The 26,307-nt window shown below is 41.7% G+C and overlaps 1 protein-coding gene across 5 annotated transcripts; it reads left to right on the forward strand.

The window, feature by feature from the left end:
- Nucleotides 1-1,703: 1,703 nt before the first annotated feature.
- Nucleotides 1,704-25,111, forward strand: LOC136429653 (glycogen [starch] synthase, muscle-like). Of its 5 annotated transcripts, XR_010754779.1 has the most exons (19): nucleotides 1,704-2,105; nucleotides 3,913-4,094; nucleotides 4,871-4,909; nucleotides 7,123-7,275; nucleotides 8,528-8,722; nucleotides 9,937-10,081; nucleotides 11,150-11,267; nucleotides 11,611-11,731; nucleotides 12,372-12,478; nucleotides 12,661-12,720; nucleotides 14,776-14,823; nucleotides 16,176-16,254; nucleotides 17,176-17,289; nucleotides 18,282-18,408; nucleotides 18,852-19,009; nucleotides 19,860-19,961; nucleotides 20,307-20,384; nucleotides 20,857-21,436; nucleotides 21,475-25,111. XR_010754779.1 is itself a non-coding variant. In XM_066419576.1 (18 exons), the coding sequence occupies exons 1-18, from the start codon at nucleotides 2,012-2,014 to the stop codon at nucleotides 21,088-21,090; spliced, it is 2,154 nt and encodes a 717-aa protein (XP_066275673.1). In that variant the 5' UTR covers nucleotides 1,704-2,011; the 3' UTR covers nucleotides 21,091-25,111. The 5 variants fall into 5 exon arrangements, 4 of the variants coding, with proteins under 4 accessions (XP_066275673.1, XP_066275674.1, XP_066275675.1 ...); XM_066419576.1 differs by having other exon boundaries at nucleotides 20,857-25,111; XM_066419577.1 differs by lacking the exon at nucleotides 4,871-4,909 and adding an exon at nucleotides 4,952-4,990 and having other exon boundaries at nucleotides 20,857-25,111.
- Nucleotides 25,112-26,307: the final 1,196 nt, after the last annotated feature.

Here is a 26,307-nt window from a genome sequence, read left to right on the forward strand (position 1 = left end):
GATCGACAGTATGGCGGTTTGGCTTTTGTGTGTGCTTGCCATGTGTGACTTAGACAGCGTGTGTGTGTGCGCGCGCGTGTGTGTATGTGTGTGTGTGTGTGCGTGTGTGTGTGTGTGTGTGTGTGTATGTGTGTGTGTGTGTGTGCCTGTCCGAGCGTCTGTTTGTGTGTCTCTCGGTATGTGTGTCAGACCGTCAGTGTTTAACATAGTTGACTCAATTCTCTTACCTTGGGCCACGTTGATTTGATTATTTGGATGACATCCTCTGGGAACCCCAAAACTGATGCGAGCGTGCGAAAAAAAAAGTTTGGCAAAACAAAAATTGCCTTCATTATGAGATCTACGTGGTCAGGAAGGATTAGAAAAACCACACAGAGTATGGCATGCCGAATATATAGATTCTTTATTTCTGCTCTTTCACATATTCTTCTTTGACTTTGAAAATTGGCTTTGGCATTCTACCACATTAGTATCCGTTTTAGGAAATGTTTTGTGTGCAATTTATAGCGAAAATTGGACGAAAATTCGCGGATGCCATCCATATAATTGATAAGTTTTAATATGTAAATTCCTGCCCGAAGGCAATTAACTCGATCCCTCATGCTTCTAGAAAAAATGACAATATGATGTTCACAAGCGTCGTGTGGCGCAACTGTAGAACACGCGGCTGTCAAACAATGGGTCCCGGGATCTAATCCCAGGTGTGCCCAGAGACATGTCCGAACTTGCGCCCCGACGTTGTGCCCTTGGGAAAGGCACTTAACACGACTTTCCTCACTTCACTCAGGTGTAAATGAGTACCTAGCTCATCTAGGGTTAGGGACGTCCCTCGGATAGGACGTTAAATGGAGGTCCCGTGTTTGGGGAGAGCAACACCCCGCGCACGTTAAAGAACCCACCACACCTTTCGAAAAAGAGTAGGGGCATGCCCCGGTGTGCGATGGACCAAATCTTACAGTCCGGTCTGGGATGACATCTTGAAAAGGTGATAGCTCACCTGTTATGTCAATCCTTCCACAAAAATGTGGTAAATCAAAATAAATAAATAAAATAAATAAGTAAATGATTCTACTGGCAGCCGCCGCCGCTTCGGGGGTTCAAAATGACACTTAAAGACACAATTTATGGCAATTATCGTACACATCCAACTACACTTTCTTTAATAATGTTGTTCACAGAAATCAAGTTAATATATAGGATGTCCTTGAACCAACAAACAAAACATAAATTCAAAACGATTTTAACTCGTACAACATGTAGATGGCAACAGCCAACGCCTGTCATTCTCTTTTTCGCGGAACAACATTCTTAAAAGGGAAGATCTGATTTACCTGAGGTTGCTTTACGTCATAGCTAACAGCATATGTCAGAAATACCAATTCGTTTCGGCTATTTTACCAGTATTTTACCAGTTTACCTCGAGGACTGCCGTCACGTGGTGCCCGTGCGTGTTTGCGGTCACGTCCGCGCTAGTGACGTCAACACGGAAGGTCAGAGTTCAGCGGATTGTACTACTAGAATTTTTAGGGGGTGATCATCATATTGTAACCCCGTCTTCTAGCTAGTTTTGAGTAATATATTCTAATCATTATGATTAACACGAATGGTTAATGATCCTCTAATGACTAATATATTGTTTTGACGCCAGTATATGAGTAAAAGACTGCATATCATTCACAAACTATACATGGTATGACCCGCTGCCCATATGGACATGTCCTAGGATATCGTGTTCCACGGACTGAGTCCGGACGGTCTGCCTGTGGGATAAACTGCTTTCTTGAGCTCGGCGCTTGCTTCAAGACATCTACCCCAAGGTCTCAGCTGCTTTAAAGGCCAGTTGAAGATCTACCCCACCGGTTAGGGAGGAGGGACCCGTACAAGCGATAGCGTAACGGGTTTCCACCGCGACTTGCACCGGTGACAACCCTCGAGCTCGTCCTCGGCTTGAGCGTTTCTCTCCAAGTTCTTGCGTGTGATAATTTTAAAGACGTGACGAAGATCCTTTAAGATGGATGACGACTTCGACGACTTCGACGACAACGGGCCCATGGGGACCAGGAACAAATGGGTGTTCGAGATCTCCACGGAGGTCGCCAACAAAGGTGAGAAACACGCCCCCCTCCCCCGTTTGTACCTAATATGTGATGATAACGTTTATGGCGATCTGTCACGTTGTTGTGCATGGAGTCGGTACACGTATATCTCACGGGGATTGCACGGGGAATGAACTATACCAACCACCCGTACATCTTACCTAAAATACCGCAATCTGAATAATTAAAAGAAAACTCCCAGGATTGTTTTCTAAAGTTCTCTCAGTGGTAGAATTTGTGAATCGATGATTTTTCTTGAGCCCTTGTAACGTTAACATTATTATTAACTTCTCCGAGTGTATTTTGTACATGTTTAAAGGCAGGGACATTCTGATTTGTTCATTTAGACAGTCTAGCGAAGAAAACCCGAATGCAAGTTGTCCGAAAAGGAAGACGCGTTTTGTGTTTGCTGTTTTGTGAAATGTAAACAGTAAAGTACGATAAGTGCGTGTAACTTGCGGGACAACGCCCCCTGCCCCTTCTCTGACCTTCACAACTTAACGTCTGATTTTTGCACCAAAGTTGTGTCCAAGATTCCTGCTTGATGACTTGTGCGGTAGACACTCTCCCTCGCTTTTCTGCTCCAAAATGGCTAAAGTCTTTTAGAAGCCTGGCTATTTCTAGGGTTAACTTTAGTTTAGGGCAGTGTATTGTCTAGCTCAGAGCTCTGAGTGGGACTAAAAAACAACAAAGTAATCTTGGTTAAACTTTAGCTACAGTGAAATGTAGGGAAGGAGCACCTGAACGTGGAACAGAGGAAATATAAGAACATTTCATGCACTGTTGTTTGAAGATTGTTTGCAAGCAATCGTCATGAAGAATAAGCTGCGTGTTCATCCTGAGGGACTCTCAGCTGGAAAGGTCACATAGAGGTCACCCCGAAATGTTTCCTGTGATTGCATCATGGAGGCAGCTTCAGAATTGTTAGAATCTTTAGAGGCTTGCCGACAGTGTCTAGAAGTATCATCCTAATCATATATGAAGGTCAACATGACCTTGAGAAATCCCGTAACCTTGTGACTGTAGAACTGACCGTGCCCTGACCCCTCCCCCATTGTGTTTAAATGTAAACAAACAAAAACAGCTTGGACCTGAGTGGATAATAGGTGACCTAGTGATGAAGAAAGTTGTGTACTACTGTACAATTTCTTACATGGGTACTTTTTTTGACGTTGTTCCCGCCATTCCTATTTTCATAATTAAAGTGGATTTTCTTTAATCTGTTCACAGGGACTGTTTGACGCCATGTAACATTTTGGGAAGTGGGCCTTTGCGTAGTTTCAAAATAGGACACTCCAACTGAAAATTTGTCTTCATGATCAGTTTGTATTGAAACCATCCCCATTGACTTACACTTCGAGCTATACTAGATATAAAAAAAAAACACAACAAAAAACAGGTGATACAAAGAAAAATTCATAGCCCTCCCCCTTCAATAAAACAACCCTTTCAACTGTGACAGTGTGTTTCTCATCAATCATAAATCATACCAGTTGATCGTCTTCAGCCAAGTAACAGAAGTTGTCCAAAGTGTGAGCTTAGCAAAGAAGGTTATGCTAACATTTATCATCCATCCAAGCCTTCTCGAGTTATACTGTACGTTACAAACAGACACACACACACACACACACACACACACACACACACACACACACACACACACACACACACAAACACACACACACACGCACACGCACACACACACGCGCACACACACACACATACACACACACACACACACACACACAAACAAACGCTACCCTCTGCATAACCTTCTCAGCGAAGGTACAGTAATAATAAATGTTCCACCCCTCAGTTGGCGGGATCTACACTGTGATCCGCAGCAAGGCTGGCGTGACGGTGGACGAGTTGGGCGACCACTACTGCCTGATTGGTCCGTACAACGAGAACTCTGCTCGCCTCGAGGTCGACCCCATGGAACCGACCAATGAGATCATGCGCAGGACTCTGGCGAACATGCGCGAGAAGGGGGTGAAGGTCAGTATGACGCCATCTTTATCATAATCATCAGTTCACCATAGAGTTGTGTACCTAAACAAATTTTAGGTGCAGGTCCAGACCTGAACTTGTACCTAAACTACTTGTTCAGAAAGTGGTAGGACTGTTTGAGCTGGTAACAACATGATATTTAATTGTGCTAGGTATTATTTTTTTGAAAACACAGATGAAAATTTGACTCCAGCCATGCAAATGTGTTTTCTGTGCTTTAGAGTGGCTTTAGAGCACTGCCACGGTAATTTCATAGTTGTGTAATTCTATCTGTCAAAGTGGCCATCCCCTGAGTCAGGTCCAGTATGATACAGCAGGGTCAGGTAATTTGGACCTGTACCTGGTACTGTATTGGTACAGTGCACCGTACACAGCTCTAACAAAACTCCAAGCAGATTAAGCATGGCAACTTTTCTGCAGGTTGTGTTATATCATAGTAACTGTTATATGGAAATTTTTTCTTACGTCAACCTTAAGAAAAAAGGAAGTACTGAAAACCACAAAAGATTTCAGGAGTAAAATGCATGTTTTTAAAAGCTGTCAAATTGTTTCTGATTCTTACATCCTTGTAAAGATATAGCACCAGTGAAAAAGTTATGAAGAAGAGAAAAGTGCTTTTATCAGCTGATTTTGCATCGCATATCATGTTAAACTTAAACTTAAAGATAGATATTGGTAAAGACATAGCACATGGCATGTAAAGAAAAATTTAAAAACCATGATGAAAACTTCACCCACCCATTTTGCATGGGGCTGTTCTACAGGTTGTGTTTGGTCGCTGGTTGATCGACGGCTATCCCCGGGTGAGTACAGACCCACGCTAACCCCCACCCTTCTCCCCACAGGTCGAGTACGGCAGGTGGCTCATCAATGCCTACCCACGGGTGAGTGGTACAGTCCAGTTGGCATGCTGCATGGAGTGCACTTGTGCCTGGAATATGCCATTCACTGCTTATGTAGGGGGTGTATGCATGATGATTGGGATTTGATTCTTTAACAAAGCTCCACTTTCTTATACCTGGACCATCACTTGGACCAGACCATTTGAGAAAAAGGGGGATCTGTACGAATTCTTTAATAAAAAGTTAAGAAAGAATGTAAATTAGAATAGATTTAGAATGTATCCATTCTAATTAGAGCAGATTCTTTCAAGTCAAGAGGGTGAGTAGTATAACCAAGGTAGACATTCTTGCTGTTATTTGCCCACATCAGAGTCAGCAAAAGAAGACATAGAATTTTTCTATAAACTCATAACAGTCAGTGATGCCATTGTTGAGGAATATCATGATGTTGTATACTTAAGTAGAATGTGTTGAGATCAGCTTTGTATATTACAACAATGTAGCTTAGCCTTTTAAATATGATAGTTATAAAAAGAAAAATGGGTTTCTGATGCACATTATCATGTCTTTGATGGGCTGGCTGCTAATTGGTTGGATAACTTCAAAATGATGATCTATTCATATCATGATAATGTTGATAACATACTGGTGAAAAATTCTGATTGGTTGCCTTGCAACATAACATTAAGATTTAATATGATGATATATTCTAGAATATCATTGCATATCAGTAATGATACTACTATTGTTTGTAGTGCTACTACTACATAATTATATTCCCCTTCCAGTGGGAAGGGGGATATACTGTTTTTGCTTGCCTGTTCTTCTTCTTTCTTCTTCTTCTTCTTCTTCTTCTTCTTCTGCCAAAAACCAAGTAGATGTGCTGAGGTAGCTCTACTAATGGTATTGCAGAAAGTTATAGACTATGTACCTTACAATACATGCTACGGATGTTATATTTGAGATGTAGGTACCTATAGGAAAGGTGAATACACCTGACAATAAATTATGCTAATGAGGACCTAATTTGCATAATCTATGTATAAACTGGTATTTCCCTTACCGTAAAAGCTGCGGATGTCATCTTTGAGATGTAGGTACCTTTAGGAAAGGTGAACACACCTGGACATAAATGATGCTAATGGTGACCTCATTTGCATAATTTATGCATAAACTTGTATTTCCCTTACCGTAAAAGCTGCAGATGTCATATTTGAGATGTTGGTACCTTTAGGAAAGGTGAACACACCTGGCCATGAATAATGCTAATGAGGACCTCATTTGCATAATTTATGCATAAACTTGTATTTCCCTTTCCGTGAAAGCTGCGGATGTCATCTTTAAGATGTAGGTACCTTTAGGAAAGGTGAAAGCACCTGGACATAAATTATGTTAATGGAGACCTCATTTGCATAATTCATGCGTAAACGTGTATTTCCCCTACCGTCAAAGCTGCAGACGTCATATTTGAGATGTAGGTACCTTTAGGAAAGGTGAACACACCTGGCCATGAATTATGCTAATGAGGACCTCATTTGCATAATTTATGCATAAACTTATATTTTCCTTACCGTAAAAGAAATGGATGTCATATCTGAGATGTAGGTACCATTAGGAAAGGTCAGAAAACCTGGCCATAAATTATGCTAATGAGAGCCTCGTTTGCATAATTTATGCATAAACTTGAATTTTCCTTACCGTAAAAGCTACGGATGTCATATTTGACTTGTAGGTACCTTAAGGAAAGGTGAATACACCTGGCCATAAATTATGCTAATGCCAGGCATCACGGTCCGCCATTAGTTGGTCTAGATCTTCACACCTCACCCCTACATCCCGAGCAAGTTGGTCTATCTGACACACCTGACCATAATGTTATAATGTATATTGTGTATTAACTACTGATTGCAATAATGGATCTGAATCATAGCATGACATTGAACTGAAAATCATGGCTGTAAAATTCACACCAATAAAACTAATATCTATTTCAGTAGATTTACATAAAAAAGCTATATGTACATTTAACAGACTATGAGTGTGATAAATTATTGATAACTGTTAACATCATGATTATAACCTGTAGTTAACAGTATGACAGTGTAACATGAGATGTAACTAACACCTTCCCAGGCATGGACAGCACAATAACAATGACCATGGCATGTGTGCAGGTTGTGCTGTTTGACGTCGGTTCGGTGGCCTGGAAACTGGAGGGCTGGAGGAAGGAGTTCTGGGAGGTTGCGGGGATCGGGATCCCGTGGCCGGACCGTGAGTGTAATGACGCAGTGCTGCTGGGATTCCTGGTGGCCTGGTTTCTCGGGGAGGTGGGTTCGCTTCATTTCTGTGTTACGCTCAGGTTACATTATTACACCCGTAGGGGGTGTAGTCTTAGCCGGGCCCCAAAGCTACAAATATGTCTCGGTGGACTGCTTGACACTGTAAGGGTAGTGTAAATGTAGAAATGTTCGCGGTGGTTTTATGTCCACGGTTTTCGCGACGACCGTTTCACCGCAAAGTTAAAAACACTGCGAACATTTTTGTCCAATACTAAGTAGTATGTGACTATAGCGCTGCCGTGAACTTAAAACCACCGTGAACACCCGGTTTTCGCCTTAGCGCGAAATAAAAACTACGCAAACTTAAATGCATTTGCAGTACCTCTCGGTCAGGGGTGTCTCCAGACTTATATTACATTTACAAAGAAATATGACTAACAACAATGAACCTGTAAATACTGTACAAAGCGTCAACATCTGTTCTCCCTGTCATGACAAAGGAAGAATAGCTCTTCATTAAGGTCATTGTTCTTCTTCTCTTTTTCATCCCCCGTTCCATGCTACTTACTGTACTCGTCATGCTTGCGATGGTTTTCTTGTTGCAGTTTTTGCACTGAGCTCTCTACCACAAAATCATAAGGCTGCAAATGTGTAAATAATTGCTTTTTCGTAATCTAATGACTGTACGACAGAATTGTTTTACCCGCAAATACAAAACACAAGGGAAAACCTCCTTCCTGCTGAAAGGAACAGTATCTCTTGGCACACCTCCACAACAAGCAAACAAAGAAACATGACTAAGAACAACAAGGAACCTGTAGATACTGTACAAAGTGTCTTATCTCCTTGTCACGACTTAGTGGAAGAATACCTCTTCATTAAGGTATTTTTTTCATTTTCCTCTGCAGTTCCGTGCCCAGTGCGAGCAGTGTGAGGGGAAGCAGTACCTTGTGCTCACTTCCACAACAAACAAACAAACAAACAAACAATGTTTCTATCTTTGCAGTTCCGTGCCCAGTGCGAGCAGTGCGAGGGAAAGCAGTACCTCGTAGCGCACTTCCACAACAAACAAACAAACAAACGTCTCTCTCTTTGCAGTTCCGTGCCCAGTGCGAGCAGTGTGAAGGGAAGCAGTACCTTGTGCTCACTTCCACAACAAACAAACAAACAAACAAACAATGTTTCTATCTTTGCAGTTCCGTGCCCAGTGCGAGCAGTGCGAGGGAAAGCAGTACCTCGTAGCGCACTTCCACAACAAACAAACAAACAAACAAACAAACAAATGTTTCTCTCTTTGCAGTTCCGTGCCCAGTGCGAGCAGTGTGAAGGGAAGCAGTACCTCGTGGCGCACTTCCACGAGTGGATGGCGGGCGTCGGCCTGGTCCTCTGTCGCTGCCGGAACATCGACGTCTCCACGATCTTCACGACGCACGCCACGCTGCTGGGACGTTTCCTGTGCGCGGGAAACGTCGACTTCTACAACAACCTAGACAAGGTGAGTTGCTAGGAGACACAAACTAACAAGCAAACAAAAAACACATGTTACCTGACAGGGCTCAAAATAATGTCTAAAGTATTCAATCATTTATCTTCAGTTAAATGTCAACAGTGCTCAGGGTAGTCAAGTTTTCCTGAATCCCGTGGATGACTGGTAAGAAATGTGTACTTCTTTTGTATCATCAAATCGATCTCAATAATGTCTTTACAGGCTAGATATACTTTTGTGCAACATATACTTCAGGTTTGCTATGTTAGTTTAGAGATCACAGGGTATTTTTATAAATATGAATTGGTATTGAATTTGTCTTTTTATTTGAGTTGAATGTGTGATAGTTGTTTGCCGATTTCTTGAAAATAGAGAGAACGCTAGCAACCCCCAAAACACCCCTCCCAATGAAATGGTATGGCTACCCTGCAAGGTCACAAAATCAAGATAGCGGCCACCACACATGCCAACGGATCCAACAAAGGTTTTATTACGCAAATCTGTAATTGATGTGATGAGTGGCGAGGGTGTGGTGTATGGCCACCTATAGCAATTTGGTTGTAAACTGCATGCATTTTCACCAGTTTGACATCCAATGGTTCAAGATTTCTTACTCCTTTTGTGTTGTTCAATTCTTCTCCATAATATCTGGACCCACAGTATCTTGTGAATGGTGAGGGTGTGAAGCCCCACCTAGCAGTTTTGGTGTTAACTGCATGTATTTCCCCACAGTTTGATGTTGACAAGGAGGCGGGTAATCGAGGGATCTACCACCGGTACTGCATGGAGCGATCAGCAACCCACTGCGCCCTCTAGCAGTTCTGGTGTTAACTGCATGTGTGTATTTCCCACAGTTTGATGTTGACACAGAGGCGGGTAATCGAGGGATCTACCACCGGTACTGCATGGAGCGATCGGTGGCGCACTGCGCCCTCTAGCAGTTCTGGTGTTAACTGCATGTGTGTATTTCCCCACAGTTTGATGTTGACAAGGAGGCGGGTAATCGAGGGATCTACCAACGGTACTGCATGGAGCGGTCGGCCGCCCACTGCGCCCTCTAGCAGTTCTGATGTTAACTGCATGTGTGTATTTCCCCACAGTTTGATGTTGACAAGGAGGCGGGTAATCGAGGGATCTACCACCGGTACTGCATGGAGCGGTCGGCCGCCCACTGCGCCCTCTAGCAGTTCTGATGTTAACTGCATGTGTGTATTTCCCCACAGTTTGATGTTGACAAGGAGGCGGGTAATCGAGGGATCTACCACCGGTACTGCATGGAGCGATCGGCGGCCCACTGCGCTCACGTGTTCGCCACCGTGTCTGACATCACAGCGCTTGAGGCCGAGCATCTACTCAAGAGGAAGCCAGGTACTTTGTCTTATCTCTGCGTAACTTTCAAAATCTTGTTGATAATAATTAATATCAACGAAAATATATTAATCCAAGATTTGTTTATCAATATCATATTATATCATATCAATTTATATCATATCTCATATCAATCAATACCATCAATCGAGCTATTACTCCAATGTGCAATCCGTATCTGTATTTTCTCCCTTTTAGATTTTATAGTGGTATAGAATGTTAATGTATATTGATTCACGGTAAGAGTTGTAGGATTGTATATGTGTATGTTTTATTTTTAACTAATGCAACTGTATTTTATCATGTACTTTCGCAGCAAGGCTGGCCCCTTGAAATAGCAATAGCTAGTCGGGCAGCCTTGGCTGCTGTACATTGTACGCAGCCGAACAAATAAATAAATAAAAAAATAATCGATACCATATCATATATCATATCAATCATATATATATTCTGTACATATCAATGATATGACTTGTACAGAATGTCAGTCAAACCTGTCTAATATGTAGTGACCACTCAATAGACTCGAAGAAAATGTTCAGAGTAGACAGATGGTCACAATAGACAACATTGAGGCTGAGTATCTACTCCAGAGGAAGCCAGGTACGGAGCGGATTGCTCATTCCTTGAGAAAGAAGTTGTAGCTGATCAGTCGAAAATATGGGTAAATCCATTTTTTTGTGCTGTCAGATAACCCGGCGAGGGGCAAAGTAGGGGGGGGGGGGGGGGCGGTCCCAGGCTAAGGCAGGCAGACCTCCAGCCTGGCACAGTATGACTCAACGGTGGGAGCCGATACAACCGTGCCAGGCAGGGCGTTCCACTGTGGGATGGTGAGAGGAAAAAACGGATGTTTGTATGTGTCTGTCCGGGCGTTGAGAGTTTGAAATTTAAGATGGTGACTACCCCGGGTGCGCCCCTGAGCTGGTTTGAGAAGATTGTCTGCGTTTATGTCGATATGATTATTAACGAGTTTATAGAGAAAGGTGAGGCGGGCGTTCCTCGTCCTTTCGGAGAGAAGGGTTTTTGCAGTTCAACTTTGATTCAGAACATTTTGATTTTTTTCCGCAGACATCGTGACGCCTAACGGGCTGAACGTGCAGAAGTTCCAGGCGATCCACGAGTTCCAGAACCTGCACGCCATCGCCAAGGAGAAGATCGCCGAGTTCGTCCGAGGACACTTTTACGGGTGAGCACGGCAAGGTCATTTGTAGGTCATAGATTGGCGGTCTGATAAAGAGGTAGCTTGGTCAATTTGAATTTTTCCAGTTCCAGCTGAATTTTTCCTCAGAATATGGCCAAAAAGAATACTGCTGAGTTCGTCCGAGGACACTTCTAGGAAGACATCAAGGTCGTTTGTAGGTCATAGACTGGCTGTCTAAAAAAGAGAGCAAGGTAGCTTGGTCAGTCTGAATTTTCCATTTCCAGCTGAACTTTGCTTCATAGTATGAGGGCACAGGGCCCTTATAAAGAGTAAATTTAAGGCAGTTCCATATATATAGATGAAAATCAATGCCCTCACATTTTCCCAGGCACTACGACTTTGACATTGACAAGACGATCTTCATGTTCACTGCCGGCCGCTACGAGTTCTCCAACAAGGGGGTGGACATGTTCCTGGAAGCGCTGGCCAGGCTGAACTACTATCTCAAGGTAACCGTTTTTGGCAGCACCTCATAGGTGGGGCCGTAAGTGTCAGTGGACATGTTCCTGGAAGCGCTGGCCAGGCTCAACTACTATCTCAAGGTAACCATTTTTGGCAACAACTCGTAGGTGGGGCCGTAAGTGTCAGTGGACATGTTCCTGGAAGCGCTGGCCAGGCTCAACTACTATCTCAAGGTAACCGTTATTGCAGAAGGGGCTGTAAGTGTCTGTAAGCGCCCCCACAGATAGACAACATTAACTCCTGTACTCATAGTCATATTTTTGGTTCTTATTGCACTATTTGCATGATTTATAAATTCATGGTTCGTGGTCAAAAATCTTATTCAGCGTCACTGACAAAAGATAGCGGATGCTGTCTGAAACATCTGACCGTTTTCAAAATCATATCCAGTTGCTTGTAATATTTGCCTGTTTATTACCTGGATGTCTAAACTTCATAAATGTAGTTTGACCCTGATATTTGTAGTTTAATATGCGGTATGGATTAGCCTTGTAGTGTTATTGTTCATAGTTGTTGTCATACATGGTACCATGTACGATTGTTGAGCAATAAAGTTCATCATTGCAGAGGTATCAGAATTTTTGGGGTCATAGTTGAACCCTCTGACCTTGACCTTTGCCCTTACAGTCCTCTGGGAGCCAGATGACTGTCGTGGCCTTCCTCATTTTCCCGGCCAAAACGAACAACTTCAACGTCGACTCCCTCAAGGGGCAGGCTGTTGTCAAACAGCTTAGGTCTGTTTCGTTTTCGATCTATTTTCCTACAGTGCAGTAATATTTCTTCCACACTTGTGTAATTGGCATATTGGAAAGTAAAGAAAAGAAGTGTTTTAAGTTGAGTCCATCGGTGGATGTGTGAAAACAACTGCATCACTTTTAGCTAAACATTATCTGAAATATGTTTTTTCCCCTGACAGAGAAACTGTGATGGAGGTTCAGAATGATATTGGAAAGAGGATTTTTGAATCATGCCTTGGGTAAGTCTGGCTTACATGTAAACAGAACATTTCTGTTATTTGGATGTGTGACTAGTTGAGGTTGGTACATGTAGATCAACTAGAATTCTTTTACACAACCAAAAATGAATTACCTGCCATAATTGCAGTTACACTTCTGTTACCTTCCATAGGAAGAAGCATTGGCAGGTAACTTTTTTTTTTAATTTTGGCTCTGTAAGTTAAAAGAACTCTGTCAGTTGCTTATGTTGAGCCCTGGATTTTAGCTACTAAGACTCAAACCACTGCTGCGGTAACTGTTACAATTTATGGTTAAAAGATATCATGATTCTGTTAGGTCTAAGTTTGGAATGGAGTGGCAATGACAGATGAGTAGTGTCTTCTTTCAGCCAAAAATATTTAGATTTTTGATTTTAGAAAAATGTTTAACTTATAATTGAAATGGAAGTATTATCAACTCTAGTTACCATCCCACGCAAACTTTACTCTAAGTGGGGAAGCAGTATCAGCTTACAACTGCTTGCAGCCCAGTAATGTCTTTCTACGTGATACTATGGATAACTGTAGCAATGAAGTGTTCCACTTCCGTCCACATTATTTGCACCATGTGAAGCACCCTTATTTTGTGTCTTCATTTTTTTTCCCTACACTTAGTCTATACCTGAAAACATGTTTGATATGTTTGCCATCGATGAATAATTTACATCTTTCAAGACTATTGTGTTTCTGGGCCTTGGGTTTTGTTTGGTCCCAAAACTACATATTCAGGTACGCTTTCAATTGGTGATTGAATCGACTGCCTTACAACTTATATTTGTATAAGCCAAGTTGAACACCCTTTGGAATAAAATTCTTTAGTAATAATAAAGAACAGAAAGTTCTCCGAGTATTTAACGTACATGTACCTATATTATTTTTTTCATTCGATAAATAAACCCAAAGAAAATTAGAAATAATTTGAGCAACTTTCAAATCCATTATTCTCTCGATACTAACAGTTACAAAAGGAAGAATGTGTCTTTAAAGCGAGGATTTTAAAACGTTTTTCAATTTTGTCGTCATGTCCCTCCCAAAATATGACTGGTTTATTGATTTGAACCCACTTCACATCCCTGAGGCAACATTTTACTACCTAACTGGAGTTGTTTCACATTCACTTACACCTTGTCTCCTCCTCGTTAGTCAGGGAGTTAATGAGCGGTTATAAGTTCCCTGGCCAATAACTCCACCCAGGTACGCAGTATTGACACCCAGGAGGGCAGAATCTAGGGGGTCTGGCAGCCTAGGGCAGTTTGCCCATCAACCTTGATCTGCGCTCCGGGGGAGTTGTCAGCCAGCGAGTTTATAACCTCTCATTAACTCCCTGACTAACAAAGATTAGACAAAGTTGTATGTGAAAGTGAAACAACTCCATACACAATAATACTGTAAATGCAGAAATGTTTGCAGTAGTTTTATATTCACGGTTTTCGCGGTGAACTCTTTACCGCAAACTTAAAACCCCCGCAAAAATCCCCCCCCCCATTGTTTGACTGTTGCACTGCTATTGCTCCAAACGCGAACTCAAAACCAAGTTGAGAACATCTTATATCTACCGCAAAATTAAATCCTAGCAATCTTGTCTGCATTTATAGTACCTTGCAGGAAGCCAGATTCTAGGGGCAGTGTTGCCCACCAACCTTGATCCGCGCTCCGGGGGAGATGTCAGCCAGCGAGTTTATAACATCTCATTAACTCCCCGACTAACGAGGATGAAACAAGGTGTAAGTGAAAGTGAAAAAACTACCCCCGAGAGTTAATCTTTGAATTGTGGCTCCAAGGGTGATAAAATTACCAAAAACGAAAGACCTTGGAAACCTCGGTGAGGCTACAACAGTTTTAGAACATGAAAATGAAAGACCTTGGAAACCTCGGTGAGGCTACAAGAGTTTTAGAGCATGCAAATGAAAGACCTTGGAAACCTCGGTGAGGCTACAACAATTTTAGAACATGCAAATGAAAGACCTCGGAAACCTCGGTGAAGCTATGACAGTTTTAGAACATGCGGCTTGATGCTCTCCCTCCTGGTGTTTTCAGGTTAGCCTCAAGTGCAAATCCACAAGAGGGAGTCACCAAGTTGCTGAGGTACATTTTACATCTCAAAAGAGTCCCATACTTCACTGTTCATTTGTAGGGTCGACATCTTTTCCATGGTTCAAAGCTTTTATTTAACATCCTTCATCATGAAATCCAGTAGTAGACTGTACAGTATACGCCCATCTGTTCCTTCATTTTTCATTTTATTTTATTTTTCCTTTTATTCTAATTTTTTTATTTTTTCTTATTATTTGCTTTTTCATTGATAAGTTTACCAAATCTAGTACTATGTACCAAAAATGAGAGTCACTTTTTTTTTTCACAACATCTACTTTCTTTTCTGTGCCATGGCTGGGTCTGCACAAACCATCCCCGATTATCATCAAGGTACTTTTTCTTTTTTCTTTTTATTTTTTTTTTGTTGTTGTTGTCACCACTTCTACTAGTCTACTAGGCACATGTACATTGTAGGTATAAGGGCTTTTCATGTGCAGTTTGTCTAAGTAGGATGCTGGTGTTTCAAAGTCTTGTTGTACCTGAGGGTGTTGTGGTGCTGCATGGATAGACTCAGGACTTTTACGACGTAAATAAAGATAATTTGATTTAAAAAATCTTGAGAACTTCATGAAAATGTATTTTCGTAAGCTTAGAATGACAGATTGAACAATTGGGCTCCCAAACAATGGGTGGGGTGGAGAAAAATGTCAGGCTTGAGACAGTCCTGTCCCCACACTTCTCGTCTCTGTTTAATGGTGGACCATGCAGACCCAACTCTGACAGAAGTAACCAGAAAGAAGGGACACAAACTTTCATTGTTATGTGTTTTTTGTCATACTTCTTCTTATTATTACCCTCAGACCACCCCTGAAGGGGTATCACTGAGGGGGTATCATACCATGCATGTGTATAAGGATACCACTAGTTCATTTGTTTATAGATTTATTAGGACTTCAATCCTGTTATATTTTATCTGACACGTCTACATCCTCCCTCATGACCTCAATGAAAAGTGGTCTGCACTGGATTTTGAAAGTCAAGTCATTTCTATACATGATTAGTTCAAACAACACTATCACAATGTATGTCCATCATGCAAAAATATGACGTCGTTGTGATGTGATAACTCACTGAAAATCGTTGCCAGGGTTTTTGTAGGTTCGCGAAACTAAGGGAATCATCGTACGTTTTTTTGCGGTTTTAAAATTCTCAAAGTATGAATTTATCACATAAATGTGCTGAATAGTGTTAGTAAATTTTACTACCATAAAGATTTCATCTTAATTTATTACCGTATTTTGGGCCCTAATATTGCTTTGGTTCAAAAAGCTAACAAGCAAACAAAACCAAAGTTTGCTTACCACCTGTTGTTAATATTGTTGTTGTTGTTGTTTACCTTTCAGTGGCAGCATTCCCAAGTCAGAGGAGCTGCTTCAGTCGGAGGACCTCATCAAACTGAAGAGGTGCATCTTTGCTGCACAGGTGGGGAGACAGTTTCTCTGATCACAACTAAAACAAAACAGATCTGAAGTGATCTGCATCAACTGCACATGCTAAAATTTGATTTGATTAAAAAAGAATCAAAGATCTGTATACAGTCGGAGAATCTCATTAAACTGAAGAGGTGCATCTTTGCTGCGCAGGTGGGGAGACAGTTTCTCTGATCACAACTAAAACAAATTTGCGTTAACTACATTATAAAAAAATTATATAGTACACAGTGCATGCTAAAATTTGATTTGATTAAAAAAGAATGAAAGATCTGTATACAGTCAGAGGATCTCATTAAACTGAAGAGGTGTATCTTTGATACGCAGGTGGGGGAGACTGTTTTTCTGCATCGCAAATAAAACAAAACAGAACAGAAGTGGTCCGCAGTAACTTAGCCCTTGTCCTGCTGGCGTTTTTTTACACAATTTATTTTATTAATTCAATGTCTTAATCAGTTCATTGGCCCTTGACTTTTTCTGCGCTGCTGTGGCAGGTTTACTTCAGAATCTGCATTTGGTGCGTTTCACTGCGGTGTGATGGGTTCAGCTGAAAAATACCCAAAACATGACATACATGTATGCGGGATCCATATACAGACTCTGTAATGTGCAATCCATATGTATATGGGTCCCGCAGAACAAGGCAGAATGTTCCTCTGTAACTGGCAAGCTGTTTCTGTAATTGCATAAGCTCACGAGGTCGACTGATTTGTCCTTGGGAAAGGCAAGTCTCTACACAATTTTCTTCACTTCATTCACAGGTGAAAATGAGTACCTCGCTTTGGTTAGAGAAGTTACCTTCTTGTCGTAGAAACCTGGTGTGTCACTCCATGAAGCAGTTACCGGGTATGTAATACAAACAAATAAACAACAGAGATATTTGATTGAATGATTCTGTTTGTCCTGTTTCCAGCGGCCAAACCTGCCTCCTGTGTGCACCCACAACATGACCGAAGACGCCAAAGATCCCATCCTCAACCACGTTAGGAGAATACAGCTCTTCAACAACAGGGCTGACAGGGTTAAGGTACTGAATTCTCCTTACGTCCTCTTTGTATTTGCTGTAACTCACATTGGGAGAATACAGCTTTTCAACAACAGGGCCAATAGGGTTAAGGTACTCCCCCTACATGTACATTATCTTTATATTCAGTGGTGTCTGTGTGGTGTAACGGTTAGGCCTGCCCCAAGACATGTCCGAACATGCGCCCCGACGTTGTGCCCATGGGAAAGGCACTTAACACGACTTTCCTCACTTCACTCAGGTGTAAATGAGTACCTAGATCATCTAGGGTTAGGGACGTCTCTCGGATAGGACATTAAATGGAGGTCCCGTGTTTGGGGAGAGCCACACTCCGCGCACGTTAAAGAACCCAACACACCTTTCGAAAAAGAGTAAGGGCATGCCCCGGTGTGGGATGGTCCAAACCTTACAGTCTGGTCTTGGTTGACATCTTGCAAAGGTGATAGTTCACCTGTTATGTCAATCCTTCCACAATTGTGGTAAATCTGAATAAAGAAAAAAAAATAAAGAAAAAAGAACGTTGGGCTCAGAACCTATAGGTTCCGGGTGCAATACCGGTACTCACCATACCCCGAAGTTGTGCCCTCAGGAAAGGCACTTTACACGATAAACATGTTCTAAACATGATGGTAGAGTGACGCCCACCGAGCCTCTTGACTAATCTGTGTGCCAAAAAAGACCACACACATTTGGTTGCGCTAACATCTGCACATTTGCCACATAGTGGACGGAGGTTTGGACTCTATGGCCACATTGACGGACGAACCAACACATTTGCCACCAAGAGCTATAATTTGTTTTCTCTTCATATTTGCCTCTTGTCCTTGTATATTAGAATGACTACCATATACGTTAACCCTTATGTTTAACCTAGGGCCGTTAAAGTTTTGTTTTATGTAAATCATTATAAATGTGCTACAATGCCATGCTGGAGAGTTCTTCTTCTTCTCGTTGTGTAAAATTGTTGCGTCATTGTTGCGAATTTCCCCGCCCAGATCGTGTTTCACCCGGAGTTCCTGTCGTCCACCAGCGCGCTGCTTGCCATGGACTACGAACAGTTTGTACGCGGCTGCCATCTTGGCGTGTTTGTGTCCTACTACGAGCCATGGGGGTACACCCCAGGTAAAGAGGAGCCCTCCCATATTTGATCTGTAAACTGTAGACTGTTACTAAAGGTTTTGCATAATTTGTACTAATACATATTATCATGAAAATCTGTTGTTCCTTTCTTAAGTTATCCTGCTTTAGATTTTAACAAAAATGCCAGTGCAGGTCCAGAACACACTGCTAGAGGGCCCAAACTTATGTCCCTGAGGTAGAGCACAGTAGAGAAATCATGACCATAGCATGGCTAGAACACAAGATATCAAAACCGGAAATTAAGCAGCAGAACCCGGAAAAGCCAGCAGGGGACATATGATCTAATCATGTCCATCAGTTGTCATTAATATTCTGTACTTTCTGTAGATCCCCTCCATCACATCGAACATGTCCGGGTTAGAGTTAGGGTTAGGGTTAGTGTTCAGGTATAACATTTGAATGATGTGTATTTTCTGCCCCCCCAGCGGAGTGCACGGTGATGGGGATCCCCTCCATCACCTCCAACCTGTCCGGCTTCGGCTGCTTCATGGCGGAACACATCGCCGACCCCGCGTCCTACGGGATCTACATCGTGGACCGGCGCTTCAGGAACCCGGAGGAGTCTGTGCAGCAGCTGGCTGGGGTAGGGCACTGCTTCAGAATTATATATCTCAAGTAGAATCTTAAGATTCTGAGTTTGAATCCCTAGCAGCCCCAAGAACCCAGAGGAGTCTGTGCAGCAGCTGGCTGGGGTAGGACACCGTTTCAGAGTCATAAATCTGCTGTAGAATCTAAGTTGTGGGTTCAGGACTCCGTGCAGCAACAGTTTCAGAGTGGTAAACCTATAGCTATTCATTTCAATATGGCTAGGTGGTCTTGTGGAAAATGACTAATGGACAGAATTAGGGAAAAACTCATAGATGATTAAAACAGGAAATTCACAAAAACTCTATTAGATACTTCACAAAGATATACATCTTTGATTTCCTGTCGAACAGTATAGCCACCTTTCTTGCAGCACATGTTTGATGATATTTCACAGGTATGATATCTGTGGCCTTTCTTGCAGCACATGTTTGATGATATTTCACAGAGGTATGATATCTGTGGCTTTTCTTGTAGCACATGTTTGATGATATTTCACAGAGGTATGATATCTGTGGCTTTTCTTGCAGCACATGTTTGATGATATTTCACAGAGGTATGATATCTGTGGCCTTTCTTGCAGCACATGTTTGATGATATTTCACAGAGGTATGATATCTGTGGCTTTTCTTGCAGCACATGTTTGATGATATTTCACAGAGGTATGATATCTGTGGCCTTTCTTGCAGCACATGTTTGATGATATTTCACAGAGGTATGATATCTGTGGCTTTTCTTGCAGCACCTGTTTGATGATATTTCACAGAGGTATGATATCTGTGGCTTTTCTTGCAGCACATGTTTGATGATATTTCACAGAGGTATGATATCTGTGGCTTTTTTTGCAGCACCTGTTTGACTTCACGCGGCAGTCTCGCCGTCAGCGGATCATCCAGCGAAACCGCACAGAGCGGCTTAGTGAGCTTCTCGACTGGAAGAGTCTTGGACTGGTACGACAAGTCCTTCTCATTTCTTAAAGATCCACATGAACCTAAGGCTATAAGGGAAAATAGAGTAAGGCTTCAGAAAGTTGATGTAGCACATTTAGTGTTTAGTATGGTGTTCAGTTTATACCAGACCCATCCTTCCATCCTGGATACCGGATTCGGAGGTTTGAAGCGATTTTGTTACAATTTTTTGTTCGAGGGCACAAAACTCTCTCAACTTCTGGTGCATTTCGCATTGAAATTTGTTCAATCTTTTGGGTGAGCATGACATGATGATGAATAAACTACTAGAAATATATACTGTCAACATCACAAGAGATAACCTTGCTATCCTGTCCCCGCCTACAGTACTACCGGAAGGCTCGCCAGCTGGCTCTCTTCAAGAAATACCCAGAAGCCATCAGACCAGACAGCCCCAAGACTCCGGTAAGGCCTCACACCAGAGTTGTTATCCTCTCAGGGGAAGATCTCTCACAGATGTTTCTTCTGTAACAGTTTTAAAAGGAAGGACCGTTAGGGTCAATTTGTTTATTTTCGCATGACAAGTTGTCGTACCACTCGCTATCAAAATACCATCACTCCTGAGACTGTTAAATAAGAAATGACATTTTGCATCTGTAACGCAAACCAAATTGCGAATGTAACGCGAACCAGACTGTTCAAACCAACCATACACAGTGTGACGTTTGTAATAGTGGTTCTGTTGTTTTAATTTTACCGAATATGTGCCGTTTCGTGTAACATTTTATCTGTATTGTTATAGTTGGGTTATTTTTAAACTGATGTGAATAAAACGTACTTCAGCCACAGGGCTGCAAAGTTTTACATGAATAAACCATTCATTCATTCTTTCATTCATTCATTTATGCAAATGACCTAATTTCCTTTCCCTGTGCAGCAATTTCGTTACCCCCGCCCTGCCTCTGCGCCGCCATCGCCGGGAAGTTCCCGCGCCTCCACGCCGCTCCCGTCTGAACACGGGGACGACGACGAAGAAGACGAGAGTTACGACGACAGCGACCCCAACTTCCAACCAATCAGGATGGTCAGTCGGGGGTCGGAGGTCTTCGAGGGAAGCTACCCCGTCATCAAACCAATCATCAAGAAGAGTTCAAATTCAAATGGCAATTAGGTATCACTCCGGTGTTTTCCCTTGTTAACAGTCGTTTCACACTGTTTGCAAAAAGCTACCCTGTCATCAAACGAATCATCAAGAAGAATGCAAATTCGAACGCCGTTACGGAAGTTAGGGAACTCCGGTGTTTCCTCTTGTAAATCACAATTAGGTATCACTCCGGTGTTTTCTCTTGTTGACTGTCATTTGACACGGTTGGCCAGCAAAGCTACGCCGTCATCAGACCAATCAACAAGAAAAATTCAAATTTGAACAGAAATTAGGTATCAGTCCAGTGTTTCCTCTTGTGAATCGCAATTTGGTATCACTCTGGTGTTTACTCTAACTTGTGAATCACAATTTGGTATCACTCCGTTGTTTCCACTTGTGAATCACAATTAGGTATCACTCAGGTGTTTCCTTTTGTGAATCACAACTAGGTATCACTCTCAGACTGGTGTTTTCTATTCAGGGTGACACAGTTGGCCAAGCTGGATGGTTTAAGCTGGAAGTTGGTTACGTGCCCCTTACCTCATCCCTTATGACCTCAAGGAACAGTGGTCTGTAGGCCAATTTTAGCTTCTCATGATTAAACAGAGGTTCAAATGAACTAAAATTTGAAGTCATATTAGTGAATAATGTCATGTAATGCAGTAAAGTAATCCTGACATTACTCTTATGCAAATATTTAGGATTAACTTGACCTGGACAAAAATTTCATGTTAGTACTCGGTAGTATGTGGTGTAACGACTAAGAACTCGCATTTTGGCCTCAAGGCGGTGAGTTGCTCTGTTGAAATAAACAAGTCTGTCTCAAAATGTCATAACATGAAACTTACAGGTCTTCCAGTCTCAGCTAACCAGTTTGGCAGCTCATGTGAAAACACCCATGGTTGGTTTTACCAGTAGTTATATCCCTGAGGCACAAACTGTAGCTTTAGAAGGGTTTTGGGCTGCACACTTTTCATTATTGAGCCATATCAATTCTTTCCTACACCAAAGCCAACATCTTACCAAACACTTCTACAGGCTATCAGGACCTTTGACCTACTGCCAGGGTCATGTGACCAGGGTCAAAGGTGGGCCAGTCATGATGAAAGCTGATGAGTCAGCTAAAATTGTGTACATTCTTTACACCATTTTGTCTGTGATAAAAAAAATCGAGTTTACAATGACTATTCACCTCAGTCTTTGTGTATCAAATTATGAAACTATGATGATTCTATTCTAAGAACAACAAATCAAGGAATAACCGAAAAGTAAATCAATTATGTCGTAGGCTTGCCTGAATTTCTGTTATCCAATGACGTCACTAGCAATTAGAGCAATGCCATGAGAAAGAGAGAGAGAGAGAGAGAGAGAGAGAGAGAGAGAGAGAGAGAGAGAGAGAGAGAGAGAGAGAGAGAGAGAGATTTAGACGGTTTTGTATTATGAAGAATCTATGGTGCTTCAGATGTGGATGTTTGAGATTTGAAATAATTCAATGACTGGATTTGACTCAAAGATAGGAGGGGGAGTTTTAGACAGAGAGAAACATGATGACTGTTTGTCAGAAAGGTTTCCTCACTGAGGATGGAAAATATGAATATGCAGAATTGATCTTTTAAAGATAATTTACTACATGACATAATAGTATAATCATTGTAATTTGTTGGTAAAGATTCGCCACAGAGATACGAATGCATTGGTTTGTCACAGTTTCCACCAAAAGTATGCTTTTAAGAAATCAGCTTGTCAAATTTACAATGAAGCATTGAAGTTGTGATGAATTGTGAGAACTGCGAATAGATATGCTATGCAAAGTTATGTCTTCCCTCAAACTGCAAGTTTTGCATGATTTTTTTCTTTTTCCCTTTAACTGAAATGAAGTAAAGGTGTGTGTTTTACGTTTATATACTAGATTGACAAGAAATATAACTAACTTGAAGATAGAAATTGCAATGTTTTGCTCATTTTGAATCTTTGCAATAGTTTAGATTTAGAGAAAGATTTAGGTTTAACAATCTAGCTTATCTGTTAAAACATTGTTTGCTAACTGAATAAAGCGAAAATAATTTGTGACCTAACCCATGGTTCGTTTCTAGAGTGGTTGTTGAGACCATGTACCTACCTTGTGGCAAAAACTTGATTGGGTCCAAGAAAACTCGTCCTTATAGATGATTCACCAACCGGATGAGACGATTTGCATATGTTTCAATTGAAATATACCTTTTTTGTCTATAATGTACTTATCAAAGAATGGTCACAGATTCACTTACTAGAAAAATGCTACCATAGGTTGACATTATCATTCTTCCGATGATGTTTACCATTCTATAGGGTTACTGAGAAAATGTTTCTGGGTAGAAAATGTCAAACAATCTGAATACATGTATTACTTATTCTTTATTACGGATTGATTGTGTGGTAGCATTCCACACTTCATTTGCATGAAGATGTACCGTAGTCTCAAGCTGATATGCGATTTTTCCGAGGAAGAACCCCTCCTAGCGTACGCACCCCGACTTTGGCGTCGGCCTGGAGCACCTGCTTGCGACTTGAAAAGTTTAAAAAGTGCGTACGTAAATAGGGATTTTACGGTATGTTGGTGTTCGTCCGTTGTTGTCGACGATGACCAAAACATCACCTGAGGTTCGGTAGAATCAAACTGTCCTCCAACTAAAAAAATTCTCACCGGAACGTCACCTACGCTCAACTGTGACGGGGGGCGATATAAACAGACTTCTAACAACCTTTGACCTATTGCTGACGTGACACACTTGAATAAAACGTCACATTCAGGGCGATTGGGTAAGAACCCTGAGGAAGACAGAGAATCAGTTGAAAATTCCGGTGAGTAATTTTTTTCCAGCTGGAGGAAAGTTTAATTCTCCATAACGGCAGAGTGTGTTGATGATATGACGAAGTGCGATGTTTTATGGTGCCTTTAAAGAGTTTGTTGAGAAACGAAGGAGGGAGATTTTAACGAGACTGAGACAGAAGCGATTGTTATTTGTGAGGTTGAGGTTCATGTACAGACTAGGTACATGTCTGACCTATGCTGTTAAACCTACAACTTAGATGTGTGAAAAAAAGACGTAAGAAAATATGAGATATGGCAGTTTTTTGAAACTGATTGGTTTGGGATTTTAGATAGGAACGGAATTTGAAATTGTATGAGCCTTTGGAAAAAATGTGTAAGTTGGCATATAATTATTATTTAGTGCTTCGAAATGGATATATTAGATGTTGGATCCGTCACTGCCTTGATTTCCTCGCCACAAACATGTTGAAGAAAAAGCGTTCTTGGACTAAAATCTGTTGTGCAATTTTTCTTTCCATGAATGTCCATGTGCTTAGTTGTTACACACTTTTGCGGTGGCGCTACTGGAATCCCGATTGAGCCCAATTTTACATGTCATTTTCTCTTCGAAGAATATTTATTGCCTTCTAAGTTCCGATGATGTGTCAGATTAGCGTGGCACAGGTGCCAGTTGCACTCGTGGACCCCTAATGATCACCCCGACCAATCGAATCACGTGAATCGCATTGAAACTCAGATTCGTATCAGCCATTTCCCGACAAATCGCTTTCTAACTTGCGTTAACGACTACATCTGACCAAACAAACTGATGGTGGAAGGTGTCAGCTTCCAAAAGACGTTTTCAGATTGACAATTTTAGCACTTTGGAAGTGATTGAATCCGCCCGCGATTTAATTTCTAGTTTCTGCTACTTTTCTCTAAACGTTGAATCGCGGGCGGATTCAATTCCATCTCACTGGCGAGTTTGTTTGGTCAGATGTAGTCGTTAACGCAAGTTAGAAAGCGATTTGTCGGGAAATGGCTGATACGAATCTGAGTTTCAATGCGATTCACGTGGTTTGATTGGTCGGGGTGTTTTGCGCCCTGCCAATTGCTACACCAGACTACTCAGCTGTAACAAACTTGTGCAATTCGATCGATTGCTACTTGTAGCCAAAGTAGTGCGCAAGATGATGATCTTTGCTAAGAAATTGTAACTTTGCGTATTGATGCAGTAAAGTTGAAGATGACATTGTTCACGCTGTGTAATTGTGTTCATTTTGATTTTAGTTCGCCGATAACTGTTTCAAAGTTTGAACTAAAAAAAAAATCCTGCATACTGTTAGGTTCTATGTAATCCGTGTGTATGAACTCGACATAAAGGCCCTGTCACAATTGTGCGTATATTTAAGTGCGCATGAGTTCCGCAGTAACCTTTTTTTTGGTTTAAGTAAATTTGCGGGGAGGAAGCTGTTTTCTACTTCGACCCATCGTTGTGCAGTCTGGTTATGAAATCACTATCGCTTGATAGTGAAATTACTTCTTCGGCTGCAAACTTAACCTAAACCATAAACATGTCAATACGCAACTCATGCAGGCTTGTATATACGCACAGGTGTGACAGGGGCTTTAGGGTTTATGCAATCCGTGTGTATGAACCTGACATAAAGAGTGTGCCCATGACCATGTTCTCGTCATGACCATGTACGCAGTACTTTACATATAAACACCGTCAGTGTGTATCAGCAATCCTGCAGAATCGTCGACTCTGACGGTAGAGGTCGCGAGAGTCCCTATCAACAAGGATGTGGTAGGGTGGTCTCCGATATAGAACTCCTAAATTCCAAGTCGGTCCATTGCACGGCACGAAAGGTGGATTTTACCAAGGCAGTAAGTGTCAGGTAAAATCTTTCAAATCTTTATTTGATCAAATCAACATCGCAGAAGTACATATAGTTCATACAAAAACATGCACTTCTGAATTACGTTGATCTTACACAACATATCATTACACACAAATATGACACAACAACAACTATGACGCAATTGTTTGTTGTACAGACGGATAGTATAGTGGAGAAATGAGTTATGCAGTCTGTTGGTCCTAGCTAAGGGGGCACTGATTCCACCAGAGTTCCTTAAAGACCTTCCAGTGACCTCTGACCGAACATCTGGTCCCTGATCATGCAGAGGGTGGTCTGGTTTGAGCATGCGTTTAAGCAGTTTGAGAGCAGCAAGCTCATGTCTTTCGATTCCTTCAATGTTGGTAGTTCTGGAACACGCCAGGTAAGTCCGACAAGACCAGATTAACCTGGAACCAATGCCGGACATTTATCGCCATAGTAAAATCCTGTTTTGGTGCAGTGTATAAACTGATATGAATCAACGTTGAAAAGTTCTGTCTTTTAAGAGAATACCTTAAAGCCTTCAAACTCAGATCAGAATATCGGCGA

This window comes from Branchiostoma lanceolatum, chromosome 3, assembly GCF_035083965.1.
Source record: "Branchiostoma lanceolatum isolate klBraLanc5 chromosome 3, klBraLanc5.hap2, whole genome shotgun sequence".
Classification (NCBI taxonomy): Eukaryota; Metazoa; Chordata; class Leptocardii; order Amphioxiformes; family Branchiostomatidae; genus Branchiostoma; species Branchiostoma lanceolatum.